This window comes from Corvus cornix, chromosome 3 (assembly GCF_000738735.6).
Source record: "Corvus cornix cornix isolate S_Up_H32 chromosome 3, ASM73873v5, whole genome shotgun sequence".
Lineage (NCBI taxonomy): Eukaryota > Metazoa > Chordata > Aves > Passeriformes > Corvidae > Corvus > Corvus cornix.
In genome coordinates, this window is record NC_047056.1 from 53,401,481 (window position 1) to 53,422,358 (window position 20,878).

Genomic DNA, 20,878 nt, shown 5'->3' on the forward strand with positions numbered 1-20,878 from the left:
GGACAGGCCAAACTCATTTCTGGAAAGACAAGCCCAAGAGTTCTTATTAAAAAAAATTAATTAATGGAAATACAATGGGTGGAAAATTAACGGCAATTTCCTGTCTATTTTATGTTCAATACAGTAGCAGAGAACATGTTATGTTCACCCAACAGCTGCAATATGCATGATGAATGGGACCAGCATGAAGGCCAATAAAAAGCAATCAAAAAAATGGAATTTTTTTTCCTGTGAAGTGATCAAGGTTCCAGATCTGGCTCTTATATTTATTTCACTTTGTACCAACCACCAAGCACATCAGCTGTAGACTATGTATCATATCCCACCTTGGAGATTTTTTTTTTTCCTTTAACTTAAACAAGTAGTTTAATGTACAATCCTGATTCATATTAGCCTTTGTAAACTGTACATATAGATGAAAGTCATTTAGGAATGTAAGAACTGCACTTGAAGGTCACAACTATAGAAATGTCCCTCCTGTCCTTGGAATGCAATCTGGAACGTTTTAAAGAAATCTCTGAAATAATTTTAGAGCAAGAAATGAAGTGTTCCTTACTGGTAATGCTTTCTACAGCAACACATCTATGAAAAAGCAAGACCAACATACAGTACTAAAGAAAAAAATTCTTTCAAAGCTTATGGACCAGACTTTGATCTCAGATAAATAGGTACAAATGTGACCAAGATCATTATTTTGCTTCATTACAGCTATCAAGCACTACAACCATCTGTAAAAAACACTTGTGAAGAAACGTAAGAAATGTTTTGCTCACAGCGATATGTGCTGAATGCCCTTTTATTAGGTTGCACAAGAGAGGCAGAGGATGAAGAATATTTAGCACAGAAACAAGACAATAATAATTTCCATCCATTTTTTCAAAAGCTCTTGTGAAACCAACTGCCTTTATCCAAGTTGAACAGGAAATGCAGTTCTGGTACGTCACACTGTACAATAATAAGCTGCAGTTTCTGTATTTAACCTGTCTACATGACTCAAGGTAATTGCTTCCCCTGCAGCTCAGGGGATGATTTCAATGCTGCCTATTTTGAGCTACAGTGAAAAGGAGACAATATTAAATTCTTATTTTGTCCTTCTTAACTGCAACTATTTCACTCAAGACTGCCTTTTCTTTTTTAAATGGATTTTCTCCAATTTTTACTCTTTCTCCATTCCGTGACAGTCATGCCATTGCCTTATGTTCCCTCAGCCTTTTCCATCTCCACTCCACATATACTCTACTCCATTTTATAGTCCACTAAAAATTTTTTTGCCTCTCGTCTGTCTTCAAAAATAGCAGCAGAACACAGCAGAGCAGTACCTTCTAACCACCTAGCTGACAATTCCTGAGGAAATCTACAGCAGAATTATGAAAAGAGCCAAGATTTTCCAAACTACCATTTTAGTCTCAAAGACACTCCTCTTTCTCCTTCTTCTAAATACAATCACATTTTTAGGAAAAGTGCAAAAATAATAGAAGACAGGTACTTAGTTGTCTTTTTAGCATTTGAAATTTCTTCCTTTCAACTACGCATTGTATGTGTACAAGAGTGAGAGCACATACACAATCAAACGAATTCAGAATGCCTCCCCAAATACAGCAGCTGTATTAACCCAAACAACCTATGTGGTGATGGTGTTAAAATACCACCCTATGTATGCATCTCTTCCTGACATCACAGTGTCTGAACAAAACACTGTAAAGCCAGCTCTTTTAACACTTTGCTTAAGATGTATTTGTCACTGCTAGATCTTCATTGGCAGCAAAATCTTGGCTGAGTTACAGCTCAGAGACACTGTACAATTCATTCTGCTGCCATCCATCTCACAAAAGAAAGCAGAAGAATTTAGTGAGTCATGTTAACAGACATAAGTACATAGAAGTGAATGTTACTACGGGTGGGAAACATTAACTTTGTGAGTCAGTTTCACATATTTCATCTACTTTCTTGTGAAAAGCATGATCTACTTTGGCAGGCATACAACGTGATTTATTTGGATTTCTAAGTAGTGATATTTACAGATTAATTAAAATGTTCAAAGACGTCTTTCATGTCTTGGCAAAAAGTCTCCCCTTCTGCTCTACAGATATACTCTTAATATCCCAGTGGAATGTATTTTCACAAATATTCTCAGTTAATTTAATACTTATGGTCTGCATGTTTCCAGTAGTAAGAAAAAACGCCGATACTCCTGAATAAAGTCTATGTGATCACCAACCCTCCGTGAAGAGCTGGCCAATTATGCCTTTGTTTGCAGCTGCTAAAATACATTCTACAAAAAGGGAAAAAGTTACATTGCATTCCTGTGGTAGTTTGACTCTCCTTGGTGGGATGCCAGGTGTCCACCAAAGCTGCTCTGTCAGTCCCCTCCTCAGCTGAGCAGGGAAGAAAACATATAATGAAAGGCTTGTGGATTGAGATAAGAGCAAGGAGAGATCACTTAGCAGTTATGGGCAAAACAGACTCAACTTGTGGAAATTAGTTTAATTTATTACTAATCAAAACAGAGAAGGACAATGAGAAATAAACCAAGTCTTGAAAACACCTTCCTCCACCCCTCACTTTTTCCCAAGCTTAACCTTATTCCCAATTTGCTCTCCCCCAGTGGTGCAGGGGGATGGGAAATGGGGGCTGTGATCAGTTCATCACACACTGTCTGTGCTGCTCCTTCCTCCTCATGGGGAGGACTCCTCACACTCTTCCCCTGCTCCAGCATGGAGACCCTCCCATGGGAGACAGTCCTCCACAAACTTTTCCAGCATGACTCCTTCCCATGGGCCACAGTTCTTCATGAACTGCTCCAGCGTGGGTCCTTCACACAGGCTGCAGGCCTTCTGGAACAAAGTGCTCCATGGTGGGTCCCCTGCAGGGTCACAAATCTGGCCAGCAAACCTGCTCCAGTGTGGGCTCCTCTCTCCATGGGTCCACAGGTCCCACCAGGAGTCTAGTCTGCTGTGTGCTTCCCCAAAGGGTCACAGCCACCTTCAGGCATCCACCTGCTCCAGTGTGGGGTCCTCCACAGGCTGCAGGTGGATCTCTGCTCCACCCTGGACCTCCATGGGCTGCAAGAGCACAGCTGCTTCACCATGGTCTGCACTGCGGGCTGCAGATGAATCCCAGCTCAGGCACCTGGAGCACATCCTGCCCCTCCTTCTCCACTGACCTTGGTGTCTGCAGAGCTGTTCTCACATATTTTAGCTCTGCTCTTCTCCAGCTTCAGTTGGGCAGTATTTTCCCCCCTTCTTAAATCTGTTATCCTCGAGGCACTACCACTACTGCTGATGGGCCCACCCTTGGCCAGCAGCATGTCCATCTTGGAGCCAGCTGCCATTGGCTCCACTGAACACAGGGAAAGCTTCCAGCAGCTTTTCAGAGAAGCCACACCTGTAGACCCTCCTGCTACCAAAATCTTGCTACACAAACCCAGTACAATTCCTTTGTAGTGTTAATCTTTTATTTAGGCAACAGCTAAAGGGATAGAACTCACATGTAAGACGGAAGATCAAAAACAGACTGTGACAAAAACCTGGGCTACCTCTTGAATAGTGAGATAGCAGACATGCATCTTTGCTTTTTAAAAAATGTTCAGAAGCAGAAAATGTTTGCTTACCTTCATTTACCATTATAGCATGACCCTCTGACTTTTCACTGAATTTTAACAATCCCTCCCAAAGTAAGTCCTGTATCAGAACTTGTAATCTAATGCTACAACAAGGCAGAGGTGCAGTGAGAAAGCTCAGAAAGGAAAAACCTCACACTTTCAGAGCACTAAAGTTAAGCATATGTTGTTCAAGAAGAAATAAGGACATGAGAAAAAGTAAGACTGAGAATATTTCACAGCCCATTTGAAATCATTCACCTTTTCATATAAAGACAAAAATTGGATATATTTGGTTCCCATCACATACAAAAACTACCCTTATCTGTAGCTTGAAGAGCTTGAACTCAGTAGCTACATTCCTTTATTACTACAACAGGATTCATTAACTTCTATGAAGAAAAACAGATCCAAGTGCCAAGAAAAACTAATCACGAGTCCTCCGTTTTAAATTACATTAGCAAATTGATATAAATCTCCAGAGAAATGTCTAATTAACTCCACAAGAAACAAAACAAACAAAAAGTCCACATTCATTTTAAAAGACTAGATGGGTCTACAGTTTTAAATTATGACACAAAAATCCTCCAGATTGCAGTTGCCTCTTCAGGTCAATATCAAGTCATATTTCTCAGGCTGCAAAATGGTAAGTGGGGTATAAAAAGACACAATTATATCTACTGGCCTAAATACACCAATGCTCACACCACCACTACCTGTGGTAGACTCCTTGACCAAGCACCAAGCAATAGGGAAAAGTCTTATCATTTCTCCAAGTGAAAATTAGGGCTCACTGTAACAACTTGGGAACAATACATACAGTGCTTTTTTATTTATGCATCTAAATCATCAGTGATTTTTAAGTATTGTGTAAGGTCCTATAATCTGCAAATCAATCACTGCAGTTCTCTTCTTAAAACATGTTCTTTCCATTAACATTCCTGCAGGCAGTGTAATAACAAGTCCTTTGCTAAATCAAGATTCCCAAACTGTCCAAAAATTTACATCAATGACAATAAACATTCCTAACTATACTAATTGAAGCCAGAGGCTTTCTTCTGCAAATCCCTATCTCTATGAATGATTAAAGGTAATTAGGCATTATAATAAGAACTGGCAATCTGTAGTACTGTACTCTCAGATGACCATGATAGTGTCTAAACATGATCCTTAAAGAAGAGAAGAATTAAGAAATCGTAGCTTCCCTTGGACAAATGAGGTAGGGAAAGAAGAATGGCAATTATCTTCAGGCAGTTAAGAATGTTAGACATAACAAATGAAGAAAAATCCATCCATCATTCAGTGATATGCTTTTGGCACAAAATAGAAAAAGAAACTGATCTTTTCCAGACTGCCCATGACAAGGTGCAACCAGTTTTCACAATTTAAGGAATTAGACAACTTTAGCCACTTACTACCATTTAGCATTGTCAAGGCATTTTATAATCTCAGTCATACAGATGGTCACTTACCACATTTAAGCTGAAGCTCTCCTAAGCAGCCATAAGCATCCATGAGTTTTTCATACTGTTCTTTAATTGCATCCTTTTCTTCTGGAGCTAAGAAACAAAGAGAAAGGCAGGAAACTTAGTTATCCAGTCTTTATAAAATTTTCAGATTGCTATTGCCTACACCAATGCTTTCCACAGTTGACTTTTCACAGTTAACAAGACTACAGTACAAAAGTAGGGTTAAAATGCTGTAAAACCAGAGATTAAAACATGATGGGACAGAAATGCATAGCAGCTCTACACACCACCCTAGAAGAAAGAAGAACACTCACTACATTTTCAAACAACATGATTGTCAGTTACAATTTTATTCTATGGTACAGATGCCACATCAGATCCAGAATAAATAAAGAAATATATAATCACATGTAAAATTTACACTGTTCTAAAATAAGAACAAAAATAACAATCAGTCTTGCCATAAGCTAAAATACAATATTTTTTCTTGATGTACAAAGAGAGTTTATACTTCCAGACTCTCAGTCTAATTTCAGACAGAACTGGATTTTTTTTATGCAGGATAGCATGATTTGATGTAGACACAGGACCAGATGTTGATTTCAAGAGGAATTAAACATATTTTAGTGATGTAAGAATTAGTTAATTAAATAAAGGGTCAGATGCTCGTGGTTACATTTGTGCATTTCTCCAACAAGTAACTGCAAGAGGCACATACTGAACATTTAGATACTAAGCCAGACCACAGATCAAACTTGTCACTGGATGCTTTAACATAAAATCAGCATACTTTCTGAATGACTAAGTCTGCATTTTGTATATATTTCCCAATGAGGAGTAAAGTTAATCTCCCAAATGAGGAAAGTAGACTGTAACCTTCAAATGTCCTTTTACTTCTTGAACTACAGATAAACAGCAACATTGTACTTTCAGAGATTTGCTAATAATATGCAATCTTATGCTCCTAATTAACTTCGGCAGTTTAAAAACCCCTGAAACCTCTGGGCTTAAAAAGGACAAACTGAACTGCTTGCAGTGGATGATAGAAGAGAAAAGAAAGAGACTTCTCTTTATAAATCTCAAGAGGCAAGGAGCTCAGTGAGAAGCATAGAAAACAAATAAATATCCCATATATTGCTGACACTTTGAAGTGAAATGAAGGACAATTCCTCTTGCAAAATTCCTTAACAGAGACAACCCCCAAGAGCAATTAAAACATGTTTGTCTCAATTTTTGCACTTGTGACAAATAAAGAAGACTTGTTAATTTTTTCTTAATTTTGTTTTTACTACCATACTTTCACAACTTACGTACTCTACTTTCTTAGAACACCGAATAAATCAGGAGAAACTAGCAGAATGTTGATACCACACACACCAGTGAAGCAAAGCATAATCAGCAGACAGAGGATAAAGTGATTTTTATTGGGTAACATAAATCTCTGCACAATAACTTAAATACTCGGTAATGGCACATTTTAAGAGCTGAGACTCTGCAAGCTCAGTTCGCAGGCACTTATAAAAACAATTTCACAGAACCAGTTTAGATAGACTATAACAATGTTTCAGTCTTTGAAAAAAACCCTCCCTGTCAAGACTCTCTTAGGTATTAAAAAAACAGGTTAAAAAAGGTGATGTTTCATTACCATGGTGTCTCGGTGTGACTTTATGATGTGTATCCCCTATTGCTGCTCTATGCCCATAAATTAATTTTGTGCCTTTCTGTGCCTTTAAACTGAGCCTGAGAGGGGGGAGAGGAAAAAAAACTGAGTGAACTTTTCAAAACAGTTGTTCAAGGACACAGATACACATCTCTACTAAGTAGAAAAGAGCAGCAACAACATACTGACAGGTTTTTCTTAAATCTCTTCCCTGCTTTAAGAGCCTGTCTACATTAAAATACTTGTGCTACTTTAAAATAAAAAGGGAAAACCAAAACCAAAATTCTTACTCCAAATATTCCAGCTTAGGAAGAAATCTAAAATGGGAGAAACACCGAGAGGTTCAGATCTGAGACTCATGCGGGAGCTCATAAAGTTGCAGGCCAGGCACAATCTGAAAGCATTTCAAAAGTCACTTCGAAAGCATGGCGATACTCTTCAAAATAGAATTACAAGTTGGAAAGCTGGCTGTTAGAAGTGTCTGGTAAGAGCACAATCCAAAAGAACGGAATTTATTTCAATGTGGAATTAAGCAACACACAGCTCATTCCACTATTGGCAAGAAGTACCTGACACTGGCATGTATGGAACCCACTGAGGTTTCCCAGGTCAAGCCAGTGGCATCACACACATGTCAGCTCCTGGCACAGGACTTCTCCAAACACACAGCCAAATAGCTGTGTTTTGCTAGTACTGGGACAGAAATGTCGCCGTTCTGGGCAGGCCACTTGTCAGAACCTATGCCTGCACAGCAGCATCAGTCGGGGCAGCAGCACCAGCAGAGCCGCCTGGAAGGAAGGAGCAGGAAGGAGCAAGAAAGGAAAATGCCAAACAGGCACAGATATGTCTGTGGGTCATGTAAACAGAGAGGCCAGAATGTTTTAGTGCCTATGGACCACATTTGGGGGGTGGTGTGTGTAAATTCCCTTTGTTAGAGATACCGATGGAATTCAGTCTCCTGTCCTGTTACACTCCTTGGTGTTGCACAAAGGACATTACTCCAGAGTGCTTGAGGCAGGTTCATATCTTATGATTAAAATGAAACATTTATAAATCTCAAAATCTTACTAAAATCTCATATAACTGTCATCAAAACCTGAAACATCTCCTAGAGCAATCAGAGTGCTACGACACAGGAGTCAGAATCAAAAAGAGTGTGGCTACACAGAGAACAAAACTTATATGCTACTTTTTTGCATGAAGAGCGTTAAAGGGAAAAATTTCTGTGAAACTCTAAAGGACTGTGATGAACAGGGAAAATATATATCAATATCTGACTATCTGAGAAGTTCCAACAATACAGAAAATACAGTTTTACCAATATTTGGCGGTACATCTCATTAATGCATATAAATATCTCAAAGGCAGGTGCTGAACGGATGGGGCCAGAGTCTTCTCAGTGATGGCCAGTGGCAGGATGAGGAGCAATGGCCATAGACTAAAACACAAGAAGTTTCACTTCAACATGAGGAAGAACTTCTTTGCACTGAAGGTGGCAGAACACTGGAAGAGGCTGCCTGGGGAGGTCATGGGGTCTCCCTCTCTGGAGAAGTTCAAAATACACCTGACGAGCTCCTGTGTCACCTGCTCTAGGTGACCTTGCCTTTGGCAGGGGGTGTGGACTGGAGGATCTCCAGAGGTCCCTTCCAATCCTAAGGATTCTGTGATTCTGTGGTAACATGAAAACTATTTCTGTGCTTCTCTTTTAAATCTCCCAAAATCAACAGCTTTCATAAAATCTCTGAAATGCAGAGACAGTGAGAGTGGTCTGGTTGAAAACCTAAGATGAGAGCTACATGTTTAGCTATATTCTGCTCACATGTAAAATCCTTCCTCTTTTAAGCCAGCCAACTTGAGATACCTACATATATACATACAGAGTTAATACACAATACTGCTACACAAGTTGGAGAAACAAAAAAGTTTTCTACTTAGAGAACAAGTTTAGTTTGAAATTACATAGTGCATTTCTTTACTACTTAATAATAACTAAGGCACACATAATAATCACCAAACTCCACTAAAGCTTCTCATTAATAATTCTTTAGTAATCTTTCCTTCCACTAAGCATGTAATGAGTATCAGCTCTCCTGCAATAATCACCATAACTGTGCTGTGTTCATAACAGCTTTAGATCTGCACATGATCTGCATTCCTCAAGCACTTTCCTTAATTATTAATAAGCTCCTGATGTAAACATAAGGTTGGCACATTACCTCAATACTTCAACCCTTGCAAAACAACAGGTATGCAATAATTCAATGAAACTAACCTACAATAAAATCAATTAAAAGTGACCTTTTCCATGCATAAAATACTTCAGAGCCAAAAAACCTCCCACCATGAAAAGACATACAACTACATTATGCTGTATGCCTTAACCAAGTGTGACTTCCTGCTTGTAAAACATGCTAATTCAATTTACCAGCTAGCAGGAACTGGCCAGACATAGGCAGTTTCCTTTATTCAACATCTCCTTAGGACTGAACCCCCAGACTTCAGCAAGAATCAGCACAACTCCCAAGCATATGGAGCACAGAAAGGTTAGTGACTGGAGTAAGAGGGTAGAGAAAGGTATCATAATTCCAAGTCCAACATTAAGGACAGACATACTAATACCTACAACTTAAAGATAAAAATGAAGGAAAAGTTCTTGAAAAAAAGAAAGAACCTGAGACTAGGTTATGGATTCTGTTTCTCCCTTGTGATTTTTCAGCCTGATTCTGGAAATAGTCACCTGCTTGGCTGTAGGGACTGCTATACGAATGTCATCTCAAGCACATTTCTAAGTATTTTAAGAAACATTGGTTGGGTGTCATGGGATGACTTTATTTGTGTCATTTAGCATTTGGGGGAAAGAGGTGTGAACTTTCCCCAGAAAAAGGGGAAATCTGTAATCAAACAAATTTCATACCAAAACTCCCATATATGCACTACCACAAGCATCTTACCTAGAAATAAGTCCAATGTCATGTATTATAGGAGTTTAGACAATTAACTTGCCTCCAAATTGTGTTTTCAGTCATCTGCAGACACATTTAAAGTACTTTGTTTTGGTTTCAATATATTTCACCCCTAAAATCTTCTTGTTCACATTCAATCCCAGCTACACAGGCATTGTGAAAGTCAGACTGCATTCAGAAACACCATATAGGCCAAGCAGTACAGAGCTTGGAGGAAGTCTGTGCTCAGAATTATAGTTAAGAGAGTCCAAATATTTAAAACATTAAGCAATGTATTTACCAATTTTCTAGTAAGAGATGTTTCTGGTTGAAAACACAACAAACAAAACAGAAAATTGGCATTTTGGAAAGATCAATTCCCTGGTTTTCTATATGAGATTGAGAACAATCTGCTTCTAATGAGAGATTATGTTTTCATACCTGCATGTGCACATATGAACATATTCAGTCACAGTCAAAGAATAATGGATTAATGAAACCACTGGGTTTCTACTGGCCAGCTCCATGCTGCTGCAGACAGTCAAGAAAATAAAAGAGAAGTCCCTTAGTGATTTCTCTGAAGCTTGGCCATTATCTTTATGTGGTTTCTGCCGTGTATGACTCATATTTACATAGAAACATGCAGCAGTCACTATAGACATAACCACCACAAAGAATTTATCCCTCACAACTACTACTTGTTTCCTAGCATAGAAAACAAGTCTTGTAATCAACACTCTACATTTACACTAATACATCTTCCCTCTTCTCTGTACCCAGTTTGCATTTTGACAATAGCGAAAGAATCACAACACACACTTTTTCCTACAATCTAAAGCAGTGAAGTTCAGCCTGAGAAACCCTAGCTTGCAAGTGCCCACTGCCAGCATAAGCAAGGAAGACAGGACTTCTGCTCTGCAGACTGCTTCCACAAGTAGGGAAAAAGTTGGAACACCACTAAACTACAGAAAACTTCATAAGAGTTTGTGCTAGCTACATGAATATTCTGGCGTAAGAGTAGAAATGAGCCATGGTGGAGGGCTCACCGTCTTGGATAGAGTGTAGTGCTTAGAAATGCATTCACAGTGTGCTTATACAAGTATTGGTGTTTGATTCCCATACCCCACTCAGTGGCATAGTTGTTCACATAATTAGAAAACCAGAGCTCATTGTAAACAGTGAATGTACATACAGCACAGAAACTGCTTTCTGTACAAAAGAAAAAAAAGGATGCACAGGTAAATAATTGCTACTTCCTGGTTTTGCAAGACTTTACCCTGGATTTCACTCAGCTGCATCAGACAACCACACACACACCTGCAACTAAGTGGCAGAGGAGGCACAGAACTCCTCCACAGAGTGTACACACACCTCAACTCTGCGTAAGTTTGTCTCTAGTAAAGGCTAACTTCCCAGATCTGTGAGTAAAAGTCTGGAAAAACCTCAGACATATTTGCAAAAACACACACTGTATCAGCTTTGAACTTCTGTACTTTCCAGACACCATGGTCATTTAGGATTTACCGTAACAGGCGATGTAACATCCTTTATAAAAGCAGCTGCAGAATCAAAGAGCTTGCGGGGAAAAACAAATCTCTGCACCCTTTGGCTCTGCCCTTGAGAAAACACATTATTACGCTGAATTTCAATAGCAGAGCACTCCTGTTGACAGCTTTTCACTGAAATTACCTGCCATAATAAAGTTAAATCACCATATTTTCACCACTATAGCCTTAGTTTAGTTTAGCAACTGCCTTGACAGCAGTCCAGAACTACCTTGTGCAGTTCACTTCATCTGTAAACCACTGAAACTGTAATGTGTTTCAAGGAGGAACAGCATCTGCATCTATACTCCCTGTTGTAGTAAGCAAAAACTTCTAAATCAATGACAATTTTTCTTCATCTTTCATGACTATGGGTTTCTTCCACAGAATACATTGATGTTCTAGTTCAGAGAATTCCTGGAAGAATTGTTACAGGCTGTCACCCACCCTTCTGGAGATAACTAGAGCTCTAGGATTGCCAGTGGCCAAAAAGGGAAAAAAAAAAAAAAACCTCCAGCAAAATGTGTCACTCAGTTCAAAACACTGGATTTTACCCCCCACCCTACAGTGACATCATGAGAGGAGGAAGACAAACTCCCATCCTCAAAAATACTATTTGACTTACGGTAGAGCAGAAAACTGTTCTGTTGATATCACATCACTATACAGATTAAGTCAAGGGGTTTAGGGATATGCAACTAGGTTTCCTAGTTTCCAGTGATTTCTGATTTCTTGATTTTTCCTAAAGTTTCTTAGTTTAGGTTTCCATTGCAGAACAAGTGTTCTCATTTTATAAATTGCTGACATCTCAGACAATTTGAGATCTTTACAGTATTTTTCCACTACTGGTATCCAGGATGCAAATATTTTCCAGGTATTAAATCTCTGTATGGAGTACAGAAACTTGAAACATAACCAATTTGCAACTAAAATTGTCATCATTACCTTTATAGCATATCGAGAGAGGAAAAAGTATAAAGTCATCCATTCACAAGACAGCATCAAATTGTTAGCTCACAAGTGTTTGAAAGTGTTTATTTTAATGAGGAGTTTGACAGAGGTTTATAGCCTGTATTGACACTGTGTCTACCCAAGTGTGTGGTTTTTCAGACTTCTTTTTTGTAACACCACTTCTTCCAGGACAATGCCCACTCCCTTCTGCCACTTGAACTAGGTTAAATTCAACGTTTAAGTTTCTTCTAGTACAAAATTATTATAGAAGCAATTAAACTCTCTGGAAGTGCAGACGTCATGCCTGTTCAAGGGCAGAGATACTTGGTAATTATGGAAAAACTAATAATGAACAATGACTACAATTTGTTCTTGGGCCTTCACTGTCCATCTATGATTAATCCTCTCTACAGTTCTGTTTACATGAGGGTGCAATTGCAAAACTACATAAAATGTTGTACAGCTTAAGTGCTCCAGGTATACCAATCTGCTTTTATTTAGTGTAGAGGTTTGTATAAGGCACAGTTGCATAATTCTTCCTCATCACAGGTATGCAATTTTTAAAGAACTTTATTTTAGAAACAGAAAATAGACAGAGAAGCCAAAACTAACACAATCCTAGGACTAGTATGTCTGAAACCACACATATACAAAGTTTATGTTAACCTCCCACAGTCGTGTTCTGTGGTTAGTAACAACCTAAAGGCAAGTCAAACAAAGCAGAATTATTGTTGTTTCTGTTACCACCCTGCTGTGAAGCTTCCTCTTCACAATTCTTCTAAATTCACCATCACAATACCTATTACTGGTTTTCCCTCCTTTTCTGGTCCTCTGCTGCATAAACAGAAGAAATTATCTAAACAGGCTCCACTGGACAAACTAGCTTTTCCTATAATACAGGAAGCGACCCAGGAAGGAATAGAGAAATCAAATGAAATAAAATGACAAGGTTATTACCATGGAGTGGGCTGAATGCCAACGGATGAGTGATTACAATTGTCTCAAGACATGACACTGGACTTCCAAAAGGCACGGCCAACAGGCTTTTTACACCACACAAATCACTACTTCAGAATTCTCCTAACACATTTTAAGAGAGACTGTATAAATTCTAGAATGATAGAATCACAAAATCATAGAATCATTAAGATTAGAAAAGATGTCTAAGATCATTGAGTCCAACCATTAAACTAGTACCACTGTGTTCATCATTTAAACCATGTTTCCCAACTTCCACATCCACATAGTTTTGGATCACTTCCAGACATAGTGGTTCCACCACCTCCCTGGGCAGCCAGTTCCATTATACCTGATCACCCTTTCCATGAAGAAAATTCTCCTAATATCCAATCTAAACTTCCCCTGGTGCAAGTTGAGGCCATTTCCTCTTGTTCTGTTGCTTGTTACGGGGGGAAGAGGTCAACCCCCACCTGGCTACAACCTCATCTCAGGTAGTTGTAGAGAGTGATAAGGTCTCCCCTGAGCCTCCTTTCCTCCAGGCTGAACACCCCCAGCTCCCTCACCTGCTCCTCATAGGACTTGTGCTCCAGACCTTCACTGGCTTCATTGTCCTTCTCTGGACATGGTCCTATTTTGAGATAGGCCAGGATGCCATAGGCCTCTTTGTTCACCTGGGCACACTGCTGGATCATGTTCAGACGGATGCTGAGCAGCACCACCAGGTCCTTTTCCACTGGGCAATTTTCCAGCCACTAAATCATTTTAGGTATAGCAATTCAAATGGGGGATGGCAACACTGGGGGAGAAAAAATCTATGTTGATGATTCCTTTAATTAGTGAGATTTCAAATCTTCCCAACCACTGGTCCTACAGGTGGCTCAGGGCTGGCTAGATAAATACTGGACTCTCAATTTTATTCATTCACATTGGTTTTAGGAAGCAGAGGTGCTTTAGATTTTTATCAGAAAAACAAAATACAGACCAAACCCCACTGATATCAATATAGAGTTTTAATGTCAACAGGTTTTAGAATCAGGGAAAGTGAGTAAAGTGCTGCTCAGTACTAACAGCCTTTTCACTGCCAGCTCACTGAAAACTGACACAAAAAACTCCCCCAGAAAAATGTAACACATTCATGTCCACTATTACTGAAGAATTTAGCAAGAAACAGAACCCCCCAAATATTACACAATATAAAACTCCAATAAAATAAACAAAACCAACCAAACAAAAATCCCCACAGTGTGGCAATAACATCTTTTTCATGACAGGTCAAAATTTTTCCACTGTCAGAACTATTCTTGTGAAAATCAGCTGCCCCTTGATGACCGTTTTGGCTTTCATCATTCCTAAAGTCCCCAGCACCTGAAAATCAAGTATTTTTGTCTGCATGTCCTACCACTGTACATTGTGGAAGATTCAGCTCAGTAGACCCAGATCCTGAGGAGACATTGTGGCTGACATTGTACAAATCACAGTGTACACACAGGGTCTTTCTACAACAGTTTGAGCTGCTTGAACACAGACTCTGACAATGCTGCGAACAGCAGCATGATTGCAGGCACGGGTATCACACAGAAAACAATTTAAGAGCGCAGCACAAGCATGTGTTTCCCTGCATTGCTTCTTGCACCTCACATTCTCAGTCACCTCATTTTTAGGTGTCTGCCGCAGCATTAGCACTATCACCATTGCATTAGCTCGAGTGTGACAAGTATCAAAAACACAAGGTGAGATAACCCTGAGCACGTTTACGAGACTCCTCCAGTAAGAGCCAGACACTCAAGTAACCAAATACCGTTCAAATCACAGGGGCAACACAGCAAGAAGCCTGGGCTTTTTTTACGGGAGAAAAGTCAGTCATCCCAAAACATCTCTGCTGTGAGCTGGCTGTCTTCACTGGCAGTTAGCACCTGATGTAGCTGAGTAGAAACTTCCTCAAGAGACGGTGGACCCCATCCCTTTACCTGGACCCTCCTCTGCAGTCAAGGCTGTCGAGGATAAGTTTTGCACACTAAAGGTGCCCTGTGCCGAGACCCCACCGCCACCAGGCAGCCAGGTGGCCTCTCCTGCTTCTTCTACCCGGCTGCTGGTGAGGCGGCTAAAGACATCCAGAGCAGCGATGGGACACGGATCGGTAGGAGATGCTGGCCAACCCTCCGTGCATGGCACGTACTGAGGGTCACCCAAATGCGACAGCAAGTGGCCAAGCCTGGAGGACCGTGCTGGAGATCGGGCTGTAAGTGAGGTGAGGCGCTCTCCGCATCTAGCATCCCACTGGACGTGGTGGGTCTACGCGCTCCCCTTCCTCTCTCCATACCACGGGGGAAAGTGCCCCAATGCTCCTGGGCATCGCCTGCTGCCGCTGCACCCCAGCGCCCCTTCGCAGGCAGAGGCGCGCACCCACGGGCACCCACAGCCACGCCAGCTCCGCGCCCCCACAGCCGCCCCCGCACGCACTTACTGAGCGCCGCCACGGTGCCGGCCTCCAGCAACAGGCAGTCCTGGCGGCTGCGCGCCTCCAGCAGGGCGCTCGGCCCCGGCTCCTGCTTCCAGAGCAGCCGCAGCCCTTTGCTCAGAGCCATGGGAACCGCCGGCCGCGGGGAGGAGGGCGCAGGGGTCCCGGTGCAGGGGGGGGCGAAGGAGCCTCCGTCTCGTCGGGCGCACGGCGCGGCGCTCGGGGGCCGCCGGCAGCCCCGCGGGAGCTCCTCCGGGCGCCCGTCCCCGGTCCTGGCCGCTTCTCCTGCTCCCACTCGCCGGTCGCCTCAGAAGGCCGCCGGGTGCCTCCGCTGCGAGGGCGCCCAGCCCAGCGCGAAGGAAGCGGAGCGTCCCCCGCGGGCGGCCCCGCCGCTGCGTCCTCCTCCTCGGGGAGCCCCGGCTGCGGCCGACGGGGCGGGAGCGACCTTCCCCTTTGCTCCCCGCCTTTCTCTTCCCACCCGCGGTAAACTTTCCAGAGTTAACTTTGTCCCTCTGGCTGCGCGGCTCCGGCTCCTCCTCCTCCGGGACAGGTACAAGCCGCCGGCGGGGCGCTGCCCCCGCCCTGCCCGCGGGCGAGGGGAGGAGCGGCGGCCGCTGCCGAACCCAGCGGGGCGCTGTGGGTTCCGGCCCGGCCGGGCTGTTCCCAGCTCCGTTGTTCCCGGCTTTGCTCGCCCCGGCGCGGCGGTGCCGCTCCCCACCCCCGCGGGTGGCGAAGGTCGCCGTCGAGCCGCCGGGAGCGCGGCGGGCCCAGCAGCGCCTTGAGGCGCCGGAGTTGCTCCCCGGGCCGGCGCGGCGGGCGAGGCTGCTGCCCGGGGAGAGGCCGCGCTCCTTCCCGCTTCCTGCGGGAGCGGCCGCCGGGCTCCCGGCGCCGCTCCCCGCCGACGGGGCTGGCAGGGAGCTCCCCTCGGGGCTGCCTTCCGACTGTGCGCTGTCCCGCGGGATGCGTATTAAAGAGTTTCGGGTAAAGGCACAGCTCACGTGTTCTGGTGTTGCAGGGTTCCCTTCACAATTCCCTGTGAGTCTGTGCAGGGTGAGTCCTGTTTTTTTTCCCGGAGTTCATCCATAAGGAGTGGATGGAGGAGGTAGGCACAGGTACGCCAGTGTGTTCGGATGAGAGAAAAACTCGCTGTAATCTCTAGCAGAAAATGTAGTCCTATTCATACACGGGTAAACCAGGCAGAATTCTAATTTTTTAACATCAGGAATTACAACTTAAATTTATATGTAGAGAAAACAGCGAAATTCAAAATACCCAAACTACCATCTGTTATTGTTCACTCACATTTACGTCGAGAACGTGAGTCATGGTTGTGCGCTGCCAGGTGGAATGTCAGCTTCCCTGCCTTCTTTGAACGTAATGGAAACAAACTGAAAAGCAAGTACTGCCTATGACACACATCTGGTTTGTTTATTTTATAACCAGCAGTAATTCGGAAAGGAGATTAATTTTACATTTGTTTATGCTGCCTCCTTACAAAAGCATTTTGAAAGGATCTGGTATGGAAAGTGGAATTGATGTTTGCATAAGGCTTTTTTCCCCCCCGATCCTAAACTTTGATTATAGTACGTAGGGTGAGATTAAAAGTACTATGTAAAGCAAAAGAAATGACTCAAAAACTGTAGAAATTAAGTGACCAGGATGAAAAAAGCAAGACAGCACATAGCTCAAAGTTTGGGAGTTTTAGAGGATGTAAGAACATGGATTAACCATGGTCCATTTTAAACAGAAAAGGGATGCCTTTCTAACAGCTAGCCAATGTGAATGGCAGGCCAAGAATCAGCTTATGTCTTTGACATCTTTCACTCTTTCCCTTGAGGAAAGTGCTCATTTGAGATGAAATACTTAAAGTATTGCTTAATCAGTGCTTCCCAAGACAGTTCTATCATGTTACTTTAAAAAGTTGCCCTGGATCATACGCTTACATGTTTAAAAATAGCAGCAAAACCCCCCACTCCTTTTTGTGTGTGCGTGTGTGTGTCTTTGCCTTTAAGGAATAATTCTTCACAGTCCCCTTTAAACTCCATCATGAGAGCAAACTCTCCCTGGGAGGACACAGGTATGTCCTTCTCCATTGCCTGTGTTTGTAACTCCTTAGTAATTTTTGTCATTAGTTCTTTTCACTGCAAATTCCAAGAGCACACAAGTTAGGATTGTTAATAAAAAGTTTACTGTCCAATTTGTTGGGTAAAATACTGAAGAAAGTGCACATGGGATAGTATTTTTTAGCACCTCAAATCATTATGAGAGGATAAGTATGTGAGAGGAAAACTCAGATGAAGGTGGGAAACTGGAAACCTTTAGCACTGTGTATGAGAAAGCATTGCTTTATAGGTGGGTCTCTGGTTTAGTCTGTTCAAATCTGTTACAAACAGATCTCTTCAGTGTGTTGCAAAACATCCACTCAAAAAGCAGTAAATCGGTTAATTAGACTTTGTGTTAGAAACACAAGCCTGAGAAAGCAACAATCAGAAAATGGTGAAGAGTAGCAGTGAATAAAACCATTCATTTTACTAACCTCCTTCACAAAGAAAGACATCCAAATTTAGGGCTCATATAGGAACCTTACTTGATATACTGGGGATGTGTGCAAAGGTGTTCTTTTGGTAAGATCTTTTCATCTAACCAAACTATCTGTGTTTCAATGCATGGAAGTCCATTTTTAAGGGAAAGTGTTGAAACTGACAGATCACCTTTTATCTGACCTTTGGTGTTGAGCTGTCTTGCTCTGGACCTTATGTATTTGAGTATCATGGAAACATTAATTCCTGCAGTCATTTGAGGAGTCCCTCAGGTGAACTCATTCCGTCGTGCACATCACTTGTTTTCACTCAGGCCATACACCCTCATTACCTCCTCAGCAATTTTTTGTTTCATCCTCCTTTCTCTGTGGAGTTTTCCTTTTAATCTCCTGCCTTGACAATTTCATCATCCTAGCTTCTTTGCCCCTCTTCACCCATCTTTGGTTCTTTATCACTCTTTCTGCCTTTGAGCAGTCACAGATACTTTGCATTGCTTTCTGAATGTTCCCACAGCTAAAAAGTGGGAGGTGATCTGCTGCTGCCCCTGCAGCCTTCAGCTGAGAGAAGCAACAGGCCAGTGGGCTCTCTCTACTATTCAGCATGCGGAGAATAGTGGCAATACTTTAGGAGGGTGGAATCTCTCTCGTTTGCAGCAGTGTTCCTTTGCTTACCTTTTCTCTTTCCAACTCCTCTTCCAGCTCCTGTCTTCATAAGGGCAGGGAAATCCTTCTCCCTCTGTATCAGAAGGGGAGGAATCCTTAAGATCTGATGTTTGCTGACTGTGGAACTATGTGAAATGCAGCTCAAACAGAATTGCAGCAGTGGTATTTTAGGGGCAGCCTTCATGGTAGGAGGATGGAGCCTTCAGCTACTAAATCAAGTTCAGTTCCTCTTAACTCACCTCTAAGCTTAAATTGCATTGAAGACAATGTCCACACTGCATTTATACAAATTTTTAAGCATTCAGCTGTTACCTCAGCTGTAGAAATCACCTCAGTGTAATTTCTGAACACTTCTATCTTTTTCAGAGTCACTCCATTTAGTTTGAATTTCCGATCCCTTCTCCTCCCTAGCCCCTTGTTTACCTTTGAAGCATTGCTATGCACTATAATGACTCCAGCTCCTAGATCCTTATGGTAATGGATGTTTCCAGGGTCCGGATAACTGCCTCCCTGATAAAGAGTCCTGCATGCTGATCTTAGCCGGTGGCATTGTTTGTTTGTCTGAAGACCGTCTGAAGAGGAACAACAGGGATGTTGCAAAACAGAGTTTAGAAGAACTGGATAGAGCATGGAGTTTTTGGCTTAGCTGTCTGCTCTCTGTCTGAAGTAGCTGTCTGGAGTTTGGGGCATAGAATGGGTGAATGTCCCTACTGTATTACTTGTCTGTCTTCAGGTACTATTGAGTGAACTTTGCAATCTGGGGCTCTAGAAAAAGCTTTGGTGATACACTGTAGAAACAACCAAAATATACTTTTCTTTGTCCGATATTATGCTACTGAAATAGCTTTTTCAGTAACTTTTTGAAGCTCTGAGATTAAATATAAAAGTTTAGTTATGATGGCACTTCCTCAGGTCTTTTGGGCACTTGCACATAGCCTCAGAGGTCACAGATTTCTCAGGAAATGTGTGTGCTTACAAGATCATTGAAAACAGTTTGTGTTTTGCCTTTTATGACAAACTTTTGACTTTAGCAAGTAAAGAAGAACTAGGGGAAATATCTCAGCATATTTTTTTCTGCACATGGCATTCAAAACAACAAGTAATTGCTCCTAATATGCAAAAACTTCTACTGTGTTTCCACATTTTCTAGTTAACATTAGAATGAATTTTATTTAAAGCTGAATTTGACACAGAGAAGCATTTACAACACTTTTAGGCTAAAGTGCTCAAAATGTTGCTCTGAAAGTAACTGTGGGGTTTTAATGTCACCTCTTACACTGTCAGTGAAATTGAGAGAAGAGCTTTCTATTCTAGTTGGTTACACCTGTCTTGGCCTAGTAAAGAACATCTGGTACTTTGTTACAAAGACACTCAATATAGTTTGAGCTAGGTCACTGTTACTCAACATCAACTGCATTTCCTCAAAAATAACTGAAGAGCATGAGAAACATGAGTGATATATTGGTATGCTTTATTTGTTTAGATTTTGACAAAGAACATTTGACCTTGCCATGAGTGTAAGAGAAGTGATGCAGGGACATTTTCTTTGCTTCAGTCAGTGACAATATTTTCAAATTTCTTCTACTGTTTACAACCTTTCTTGTCAAGCTCCTCTTACTCCTTGCCATTGGGGTCTGCAATCCTTACAACAGGAGAAAGAAACTTCTAATGCTAATAAATCTGTATCAAATTACCCTTTAACCAATTATTTGGAAGGGGGAGAGGTGGGTGGGTGGGCTCAGACCTGAGCTTCTGGTTCAGCTAAACATATGCCTGACTTTAAGTATATCAGTAGCCTAAATCTCACAGCTCCTTGCTTGGGTGAATAAACTTCCTTCTCAAGTGAATAAACAGTGTGGGTTCGGCTGCTCACGGTAGCTGGACTGGAAGCAAACTAGCTTTAGGCTCAGACTGAGTCAGGGTCTATCTGGCTGCAGGCTGTAGCTCCACACTGTCAGAAGACTGGGCTGTGAATTCAAGCTCTGAAAGTGTTCCAGAAGTGGTTGAGACATGCTCTGGTGGAGTGCTAACACTTTTAGAAATGCTGCTAATGAAAAACTGTGTTGCTGGGAGGTCAGTGGAATTTCTCACCTC

General features: G+C 42.0%; 1 protein-coding gene across 3 annotated transcripts in view; it reads right to left on the bottom strand.

Annotated features, from left to right (window-relative positions):
• SYNJ2 (synaptojanin 2) overlaps positions 1–16,063 on the bottom strand; it is a 68,365-nt gene extending 52,302 nt beyond the window's left edge. For 2 of the 3 annotated variants that reach the window (XM_039570046.1, XM_039570045.1), the window contains exons 1-2: positions 15,589–16,063; positions 5,071–5,157 (exon numbers count right to left, since the gene is read on the bottom strand). In XM_039570046.1, the coding sequence (XP_039425980.1) occupies positions 5,071–5,157; positions 15,589–15,709 (208 nt within the window). In that variant the 5' untranslated portion in view covers positions 15,710–16,063. Of the gene's footprint in view, positions 1–5,070; positions 5,158–15,584 lie in introns of all 3 variants that reach the window. The other variant, XM_039570047.1, reaches the window with a different exon arrangement.
• Positions 16,064–20,878: the final 4,815 nt, after the last annotated feature.